The 10,680-nt window shown below is 42.1% G+C and overlaps 1 protein-coding gene across 4 annotated transcripts in view; it reads left to right on the top strand.

The window, feature by feature from the left end:
- Positions 1-10,680, top strand: part of C9H11orf54 (chromosome 9 C11orf54 homolog) — a 24,174-nt gene that overhangs the window by 7,329 nt on the left and 6,165 nt on the right. For all 4 annotated transcript variants that reach the window (XM_029482149.1, XM_021171948.2, XM_021171947.2 and 1 more), the window contains exons 3-7: positions 1,786-1,884; positions 5,168-5,241; positions 5,377-5,478; positions 7,999-8,175; positions 9,257-9,406. In XM_029482149.1, the coding sequence (XP_029338009.1) occupies positions 1,786-1,884; positions 5,168-5,241; positions 5,377-5,478; positions 7,999-8,175; positions 9,257-9,406 (602 nt within the window). The remainder of the gene's footprint in view (positions 1-1,785; positions 1,885-5,167; positions 5,242-5,376; positions 5,479-7,998; positions 8,176-9,256; positions 9,407-10,680) is intronic.

Below are 10,680 nucleotides of genomic sequence, written 5' to 3'. Positions count from 1 at the left end.
TCCGAAGGTCCAGAGTTCAAATCCCAGCAACCACATGGTGGCTCACAACCATCCGTAACGAGATCTGGCGCCCTCTTCTGGAGTGGCTGAAGATGGCTACAGTGAACTTACATATAATAAATAAATAAATCTTTATAAAAATAAATAAAAATTAAAAAAAAATATAATAAAGTTCTAGGAAAAAAAAGGCTCTGGAATATTAAGACACTATGCTTTTCTACATGTGTATTACAGCACAGTGTACAGCACACACAGTGTACAGCACACTATACAATAAGTATAGTGACTGCAGAATGTGAACACATGTACCTATGTGAGCAGGTGTAATTTGACATTCAGATGAAATATATACTCAGCACCTTAGTGGGCTCCCTCGTGGACCTTCCAGTGAGCCTTACTATCCCCGGAGGTCACCTTAGACACCTGTCTTTGCAACACTTAAAGTGGGGTCATGTAGCCTCTGCTCTTCTGTCTGGCTTCTTTGGCTTACACCGTAATTTACCTGTACTCACCACTGAACTTATGGCATGAGAGTCCTTTCATTAGGTGTTTTGAAATTCCCTCAAGGGAAAATAGCTCTCACCTGTGTGCAGTCTGTTCCCTTTCTGCGTCTGTTAGTTGCTGTGAAGAGACACCAGGACAAGACATGATAAACCTTCCTTCAAAGGTTCTTTGTTACAGTTACAACCTGAACTTATGAAAAAGAGTGATGGACCCAGGGCTCAGCAAAAACACCAAGGCAGCAACTCTACAGGAAGGCATTTAACTGGGGCTTGCTTACAGTTTCAGATGGTTAGTCCATGACCATCATAGAGGAAAGTAGACAAGTATGGTACAGGAGCCAAGAGTTTTACATCCAGATGAACAGGCCGCAGCTGGCTGAGAGAGAGAAAAAAACCTCAAAGCCCACTCCCAGGGACATAAATCTTCAATAAGGCCACACCTCCTCCAACAAGGCCACACCTTCTAATTCCCATTCTACAGTTCTCCCTGGTTACTAAACTTTCAAATATGGGGGCCATTGTTCTTTAAATCAGCACACCAAAGTTAGTAACTATGGGTATTTATGTGTCAGAGAGTACATTATGTCTTCTGAGCACATTAAAGTTTAATTTTATTCATCAGTAAGATTATTCTGGGACTGGGGAGATATATGGCTCAGTGGTTAAGAGCACTGGCTGCTCTTGCAGAGGTCCTGTGTTCACTTCCCAGCACCCACGTGGTGGCTCACAGCCATCTGTAATGGGATCCGATGCCCTCTTCAGGCCTGCAGGTGCACATGCAGCAGAGCACTCACATATTAAATGAAAAGTAAACTTAAAAAAAAAAAAAAAAGATTGTGGGGCTGGAGAGATGGCTCAGCGCTTAAGAGCACTGACTGTTCTTCCAGAGGTCCTGAGTTCAAATCCCAGCAACCACATGGTGGCTCCCAACCATCTGTAATGAGATCTAACGCCCTCTTCTGGGGTGTCTGAAGACAACTGCAGTGTACATATAAATATGATAATACGTAAATCTTTTTTTTTAAAGATTGCAAGAAGTTAAAAGAAAAGATAAAAAAACAAAGAGCATTCCTGGGTTAGTGGTGCAGGTCAGTGGCAGACTACATACTTTGCACTTAAGCCCTGGGTTGGTCTGTCTGTCTGTCTATCTGTCCCCTCTGTCTCTTTTATAATATAAGTTACGATTATGAGTGTAACAAAGAAACTTTGAAGAAAGATTTAGTATATGGTGGCCAATTGTTTTACCAAATGTTAAATATCGTCTTTGTGTGTCTTTTATTAGTTTTGCAGAAGGGGCTAAAGGACAACTTTGCTGATGTCCAGGTCTCAGTGGCTGACTGCCCAGATTTAACAAAGGAGCCATTTACCTTTCCTGTAAAAGGTGCGTATTTAAAAAAAAAAAAAAAGGTTTTTGGTTTTCAGTCATACACTTTTTTTGGAAACCAGTATTATTTTCCTCTATGAATAAAAGCTGTTATTACAACTTTCAGACATCATATACATAATTTAAAATTAAGTAAGCCTCTTTTTAGGCTTTATAGTTGATTCATCTATTAAATGCTTAGACCCCTTCCAGAAATTTGCCAAGTTTGAAGTACTAAGGGAAGGAACTGAATACTGGTTGAGTAAAACAGCCTCAGGGTGACAGACACCTGGGTCCGATGTATGTGGCAGCAGCACTCCAAGGCGCTAGCTCCAGCTTACTAGTGAGAAACTGAAGCTAGAGGGAGGCCATGTAAACTCCGTGTGAGTCATAACCAAAAGTCTAACCTCCTCCTCTATTATGGCCTGTAGTGATAAGGAATTAGAACATAGTGCATTTCTCTGTTTCCTTTATATTAATCGACATAGCTGGTCACAAAGTAACCTGCTTGGAATTCTTAGACACTGGTCCTAGTGTCTATTCATCGCATTACTTGGACTAAGCCCTATAATGTCCCACAGCCTTAGATACATTAAACAGGAAAGATCAGTTGAGCGTTGTAAGAGTCTTTCAGGTTAAACAGTCTGTGACTGTAGTCTCTTTCAACACTTTGCAACTATTAGAAACCATTTTGGAAACATTTTTTTTATACGTACTGGGTACTTTGTATGTGTGTTTAACTGTGCACCTTGTGCATGTTTGGTGCCTAAGGAGGCCAGAAGAAGACATCAGATCCATCTGGAGTTACAGATGGTTGTGGGTGCTAGGAACTGAACCCAGGTCCTCTGGAAGTTACAGTAAGCCAGTGCCCTTTTTTTTTTTTTTTTTTTTTTTTTTTTTTTTTTTTTGTGGCAGGGTTTCTCTGTGTAGCCTTGGCTGTCCTGGAACTCACTTTGTAGACCAGGCTGGCCTCGAACTCAGAAATCCGCCTGCCTCTGCCTCCCGAGTGCTGGGATTAAAGGCGTGCGCCACCACGCCCGGCCAAGCCAGTGCTCTTGACTGCTGAGCCATCTCTCCTGCCACAGTTCAATCTTGTGAATGAACAAACTGAGATCACCTCTTTTTTCCTCCACATTGTAATCATCTGTGGTTTCTGGTTTTCATTTTGCGAGTAAATGACTCTTTCTTCCTTGTTTCTCGAGCTTCCTCTGTCTACTAGAAGTCGCTTTATAGTGTTTTGCAGGATCTTTTCCCTGGCATCCACCTACTTTGTAGAATCCAAGTTTTTTTCATCTTACCTTGTACTTTTAAGCACCTTTGAAATCTCTGTCTCACCTAGATCCCTAGAATGTCCACTTGTGTGTAGCAAATCTCTCTACCTAGGGCTTCCTTCTTCCCTATTCCCTGGACAGCTATGGGAATTCCCTGTAGTAGTTCCTCCAGCCACCAGCATCTTGTCACTCAATGCACAACCTGTGGATAATTTCTGCGTCTCCCAAGCTCCTCCCCAAACACAAAAAGCACTTGTAAGGCTTTTTTGCATCTCTCCTCTGCATAACAGCAGGTTGATTAAATGTACTTCACTTAATGATAACCTTGAAAGACTTCTCAAGTAGAAGATAATAAATTTCTACACTGCTTTAAAAAGTGCCTTCTCCCAAACTGCCTCACTGTGTTGTTCTAATACTAAAAATGTAAGTTATGCGGCTGGCAGGATGGTTCAGGGGGGGAAAGGCCCTTGCTGTCACACCTGGTGAACTGAGTTCAATCCCAAGAATCCACATGGTGGAAGAGAAAGACTCCCACAGGTTGTTTTCTGACACATGTACCCTCTACTACCACACACATACAAAATAAATAAACGTCCTAAAGAAAATATAAGTAGAAGGGCTGGAGAGATGACTCAGTGGGTGACAGCTCTTCCTGCTTAAGCATGAGGACTTGAGTTCAGATCCCAACACCCACATAAAAACCTGGAAGTAGCCATGTTTGTCTGTAACCCAGCACTCAGGCAGACATAGAAGATTGCTGGAGCTTGCTTCAAGTTCAGGAAAGGCCCTTAAGGAATAAGGTGGAGAGTGATGGAGCAAGTCACCCAGTATCTTTCTCTGGCTTCTATTTACGGTATATATGTGCAGTATACGCACATAAACATATTTGAATATACCGTACACACACCACACTCATATATACATATACAATAAATCAATCAGTTAAAATGCAAGTAAAGTATAATATACAATTTAATTTATTTAGTCTAATTTTAGTTTTAATAGCTTAACATTGAATTTTAAAATGTAAGTAGATACAGGGGTTGGGAGAATGACAGCTTAGTAGTACAGTATGTTTTTATCCTGAGTTCAATCCCTAGCACAAAGCAAACAACAAAATACCTGCACAACTACAGAAATACACACATAGAAAATTGCTAGTATCCAAAGGTTATCTATCATTATTTGTTTTTTGTATAAACTTACTTTTATAAACTTATTTATATAAACTTATAAAAAAAAATTTCAGCATGGGTCTAAAGAACAACATTCTACCAAAGTAAAATGTTGTAAAAATTTAAAAATAAGCTGGGCAGTGGTGGCGCACTCCTTTAATCTCAGCAGTTGGGAGGCAGAGGCAGGCAGATTTCTGAGTTCGAGGCCAGCCTGGTCTACAGAGAGAGTTCCAGGACAGCCAGGGCTACACTGAAAAACTCTGTCTTGAAAAACCAATAATAATAATAATAATAATAATAATGATAATAACTTTAAAATATGGGGCTGTAGAGATGGCTTAGCAGTCGAGGACACTGATTGTTCTTTCATAGGACCCAGGTTCAAATCTCAGCACCCACATGGCAGCTCACAACTGTATGTAACTCCAAAGTCTGAAACTTTCACCCAAACATACATGTAAGCAAAACACCAATGCACATAAAATGGAAATAAATAAATTAGAAAAATTTAAAATACAACCTATACCAAAAAAAAAATACATTTTCTAAAAATGAAAACACCACCTGGGGAGATTTTTAAAGGATTAGGCAAATGAATTGTAGAAACTCTGCCCAAAAGTTGGCCCCTGCCCTCTTAGAAATCAGTTGTTGGTATGCCACTGGCCTCTGGGCCATGCTCAGGATGATGATGTTGGTGCAGTTAAAGCAAAACTGAGCAGGGACCACTGTGTCTTTTCATCTCCGCTAGTTCCAACTGAGATTCTCTTACATGTGTTCCGAATAAATTGGTGTCTTCTGGAATTTCATACCTGAATGATATGTTCGCCTACTTTTAAGATGGCTTGTGTTTTTTAGGCATCTGTGGGCAAACTAGAATTGCAGAAGTAGGAGGTGTGCCTTACTTACTGCCTCTTGTAAACAAACAAAAAGTAAGTATGTTTTTATTCTTTGTATTCACAGACTAGAAAGCGGGTGTGGCAGGCGAGGAAGTCAGTGGTCTGTTGTAAAAAGTAAATCAGGAGATTCACATGGTACAGCTTCAATATTTTTTTTCCTTTTTATAGGTTTATGACCTAAATGAAATTGCAAAAGTAATAAAGCTGCCCGGAGCTTTTATCCTTGGAGCGGGGGCAGGTCCATTTCAGACGCTTGGGTTCAATTCTGAGGTCAGTGTGTAAATAGGATTATTTTATTTCGTTAATTTGACATTTATTCACAACCTGGCCTTACTGGCCTGACAAAAATCTACCTTGAGCTAGGAGTGGTGGCTCCTACATGTGGTTCTAGCATTTAGGAGGCTGAGGCAGGAGGATTATGTAAATTCAAGGTCATCATGGGCCACATAGTGAGTTCCAAGTCAGCCTGGGTTACAGTGGGAGAACCTGTCTTAAGGGAAAAACAAAAAACCAAAAACCACCTTCTTTTTTTTTTTTTTTAGACAGGGTTTCTCTGTGTAGCCTTGGCTGTCCTGGAACTCACTTTGTAGACTAGGCTGGCCTCGAACTCAGAAATCCGCCTGCCTCTGCCTCCCGAGTGCTGGGATTAAAGGCGTGCGCCACCACTGCCCCTCCCTTGTTTCTTGAAGCAGAATCTAGCTATGTAATCCAGGCTGACCTCATTACAGTCGCCTTTCTCTGCCTATTTAGTTCTGGATTGCCATGTCCACTGGATGCCTAGGGTTTATCTGTGTAGCCCTAGCTGTCCTGGAACTCACTCTGTAGATCAGAGTGGTCTCAAACCCACAGAGATCCACCTGTCTCTGCCTCCCAAGTGCTGGATCAAAGGCATGAACTACCACGTGGCTTATGATTTTTCTTACATGTCATAGGATCCCTCTCATCACTATAAATCCTTGCGGTCATGTAAAGGATCCAAAGAGGAACTCCATGGACTATGATAAAAAACAGATAGTAGCCAGTCATGGTGGTACATGCTTTTAATCCCTGAACTCAGGAGGCAGAGGCAAGCGGATTTCTATGAGTTCGAGGCCAGCCTGGTCTATGTACTAAGTTCCAGGTCAGCCAAGGCTGTTAAACAGAGAACAAAAAGAACAACAAAAACATAGTAAGTGACAGTCAGAGTGAAACAATGGCTACTTTCAAAGTAAATGGCTAGTACTAGTGCCAGTTGTACATGCTGTATGTGGTGTGTTACCATGTGCCTTGTTACATTTATACTAAACATAGTGTGTACTGCATATGCCACGTGATAGTAAGATGCCACTGTCTACATCTCATGATAATGAGAAGGGCCCGCCATTCTCTTATAACTTCATCAGATAGGGCATTGTTCAGAAGTTACACAACTTCTCTTGCAGAAGCAGTGATAGAATTTTCCCAGTATGCAAGATGGAAAAAAAGTTAAAATCTACAATTAGACATTTTGAGCCATGCATGATGTCTCATACCTGTAATCTTAATATTTGAGAGGTTGAGAGGGATTTCTATAAGTCTAAGGTCAGCCTGGTCTACACAGCCAGCCATTACCATAGAACGAGATCCTATTCTAAACAAACAAACAAAATTTTGTCATGTGGCATGGTGGACACAGAAATCCCAGAGTTTAGGCAAGAGGATTATATTTAAATTTGTGAGTGCAATGCCAGGTAGTCTTCACAGCAGCTTAATGGGATACACAGCAAGAGGCTGTTTCCAAAAAGGAGGTACTGTAAACATTTTATATAAGTGGGATGAAGAGGTGGTTCAGAGGTTAAGTGGCTGCTCTTCCTGAGGGCTCAGGTTCAGTTCCCAGCTTTCTGTAACTGTGGTGCTAAGGATCCAATGCCACCTTCTGGCCTCTGTGAGAATGATGTGTGCCACACATATGTGTAGGTACAGCACTTACACGTGTAAAATAAATGAATCTAAAAGGAAATTAGAAAAGAATTTTATGAAACGTTTGTGTTGAATGGCCACAGCTATGACAAAATAATGGCAACAGATAGTTGAAAGGAGACACTCTTTTGGTTTTTTGAGACAGGGTTTCTCTGTATAGCCCTGGCTGTCCTGGAACTCACTCTGTAGACCAGGCTGGCCTCGAACTCAGAAATCCGTCTGCCTCTGCCTCCCCAGTGCTGGGATTAAAGGCGTGCGCCACCACGCCCGGCTTGAAAGGAGACACTCTTGATCATGGTTTCAGAAGTTTCAATCCAGGGTTGGTTTCCCAGGTGTGTTGGACCTTTGTGGAGATAGCACAGTGAGGAGGCCATGGTGGGACACAGCTTCCTGCAGCTAGGAAGCAGACAGCAGGGAGCAAAGCCCCTTCCCCCGAACCACTACATCCCACAGACAGGTTAATCTGTTGCTGAAGTGGCACTAGGGAGTGGTCCTGTTGTTGTCTGAGGAACGTTAGCCAGCAGTAGAGCCTTGTCCTAGCATGAACAAAGGCCTGGGTTCAATCTCCTGGGTGCAATATGTGAATATAGTGGAAAAGACCTGAGATAAAATTTTCCAACACGACGGGCAGTTATGGTGCACACCTTTAATCCCAGTACTTAGGTGGCAGAGGCAGGCGGATTTCTGAGTTCAAGGTCTGAGTTCTGGTCTACAGAGTTCCAGGACAGCCAGGGCTACANAGANAAACCTGGTCTNAAAAAAAAAAAAAAAAAAGAAAAAAAAAATTCGCCCAACATCTGAGAGAAAAAAAATTTAATTACTACACTAATTCTGATTTTTTTTTCTTTCCAGTTCATGCCAATTGTTCAAACAGCAAGTGAACACAACCGACCTGTGAATGGAAGTTACTTTGCCCATAAAAACCCTGCAGATGGAGAGTGCCTGCTGGAGAAATACAGCCAAAAATACCATGATTTTGGATGTGCACTACTGGCTAATCTTTTTGCCAGTGAGGGCCAACCTGGCAAGGTGACTATGCTTATAAGAACATAGCATTCTTTACATCTTCTCAGATAACTAAATTTGAGTTTTTATTGTTCCCAATTTAGTTCTCCCAAAAAAAATCGGATGTGCCAATGCCAAAGTTTTTATATGACCTACTTAGTTTGAAAAAAAAAGATTCAGAATAGTACAGGGAAAGAAAAAGCCTTTTTTAAAACCCAAAGTTAAGAATGTTTACTTAGTAAACAAAGCATCCATTGGCTCTACTTTTCTGAGTAAAACGTAACAAGATACAAATCTAGTTCACTTATCACTTGAATAAAGCAATAGGATCATGGCTACTTACAGGGGGGGGGGGGGTAACTAGGCATTTGTTTGTTTCAGATTATCCTGCACTGAGCTAGAAGTGTTGGTGACAAAGAGAATGCATGCCTGCTTGATCTCAGTGGGGACCTAGCTCTTGAAAGGAGAGAGCCTTGAGAAGTGAGATGGAGGTGTGAAAGTACCCAAGAACATAGGGGAAACTCATCCAGAATTTTACAGGAAGTGAGGCCTTGTAAATATGTCACCCCATTACCCTAGGTGAATCTCTTTCAGCCCAGTAACTTTTAAAGTTTCTGAACCACCTTGATCTCCAGAGTTCAGAATAGGACTCAGCTCAGTACTGATGAGTAAGATTGTTGGAGTTGCATATAGCTGGTGTGTGTGTGTGTGTGAGAGAGAGAGAGAGAGACAGAGACAGAGACAGAGACAGAGAGCAAGGAGGGGAGGGGAAGAGAGAGAGGGGAGAGGGACGGGGAGGGGGAGAGGGAGAGAGAGATTTTTTTCTTTTCTTTTTTTTTTTCACTCACTTTGTAGACCAAGCTGGCCTTGAACTCAGAAATCCACCTGCCTCTGGCTCCCAAGTGCTGGGATTAAAGGCGTGCGCCACCATGCCCAGTGAGAGAGATTTAAGACAGGAATAAGGCATTTCAACTCTCACCTTTGTGTGCTGAAGAGATAAGAATATTTACCTGTTGGCAGTAATTTTACAGTGGTCCATTTAGGTAGTTATCTCCACATAATTGTACAGTTTATGCAGTTATGTGTCCCATTTCTCCCTCGGCAGGTCATTGAAGTGCAAGCCAAGAGAAGAACAGGAGAACTTAACTTTGTGAGCTGCATGAGACAGACACTGGAGGAGCACTATGGTGACAAGCCTGTGGGGATGGGAGGCACCTTCATTGTGCAGAAAGGGAAAGTGAAAGCCCACATCATGGTAAGCACTGTGTCTGCTCCCCTCGCTGACACAGCAGCTAGCTTTCCACAATTCAGGCTAGACTTAAATGCACTACACAGACTGCATTGCCTTTGGACTGACAAGCCTTTTGCCTCAGCCTGCTAAGTGCTGGCATTACAGATACATACCCCATCCATGGTACAAGTTTTTACTTTTCATAAGGTCCAATAAGCCATAACCTTTAATGTCAAGAATTTTCCCATGTTTTTGTACATTTTCCGTAAATTGTAGCTGCCATTCTTTTTCCCCATTGAAGGTAACTTTTATATATTGTGCAGAGTCTAGCTTCATCCATCACTGTGCATGTGTGTGTCCAAATTTCCCTTTGGCTGGCACCAAAGTGCTGAAGAATAAGATTGTTGGAGTTGCATATAGCTGATGTATGTGTGTGTGTGTGTGTGTGTGTGTGTGTATGTGTGTGAGTGAGAGGGAGGGAGGAGGGAGAGAGAGAGAGAGAGAGAGAGAGAGAGATTTTTTTCTTTTCAAGACAGAGTTTGAAAATCATTTCTTGTTGAAAATCATTCACCCAGACAGGGGAAACAACTCAGAGACTAAGAACACTCGCTATTCTTTCAGAGGACCTGAGTTCAATCCCCTCCCCCTCTCCCCATAGTGGGTCATAACTTTCATTATCTTGAGGTTTATGGGAACCAGGCATGCACATGGTACACACAGATACATGGAGGAAAAACATGAAACCACCTAAAAATAAATACATTTTTTAAGAAAAAAAAACAAAAAAACAAAAAACAAAAACCATTTGCACCCTGCCCCCACCACATGGAATGCTTTGTTTCTGGCCTCTCTATTCTGCAACATCTGGTTAGGGTTTTTGTCTTTTGTTTGTTTTGGGAGGGGGGGTTGGTTTTCCGAGACAGGGTTTCTCTGTGTAGCCCTGGCTGTCCTGGAACTCACTATGTAGACCAGACTGGCCTCGAACTCAGAGAACCAACTGCCTCTGCCTCCCAAATGCTGGGATGCTCTGGTTAGGTTTTTATGAATTTGACATAGGTTAGCCACCTGGGAAGAGAGAACCACAATTGAGGAATTGCCTCCAATAAATTTGCCTTGGGACAACTCTGCGGGGTATTTTCTAAATTAATGATTGATGTGGGAGGGCCCAGCTTGTTATGGGAAGTGTGGTATAAAAAGCCTGTCGAGGGGGCTGGTGAGATGGCTCAGTGGGTAAGAGCACCCGACTGCTCTTCCGAAGGTCCAGAGTTCAAATCCCAGCAACCACATGGTGGCTCACA

This window comes from Mus caroli, chromosome 9, assembly GCF_900094665.2.
Source record: "Mus caroli chromosome 9, CAROLI_EIJ_v1.1, whole genome shotgun sequence".
Lineage (NCBI taxonomy): Eukaryota > Metazoa > Chordata > Mammalia > Rodentia > Muridae > Mus > Mus caroli.
This window is presented reverse-complemented; position numbering and strand designations above follow the sequence as displayed.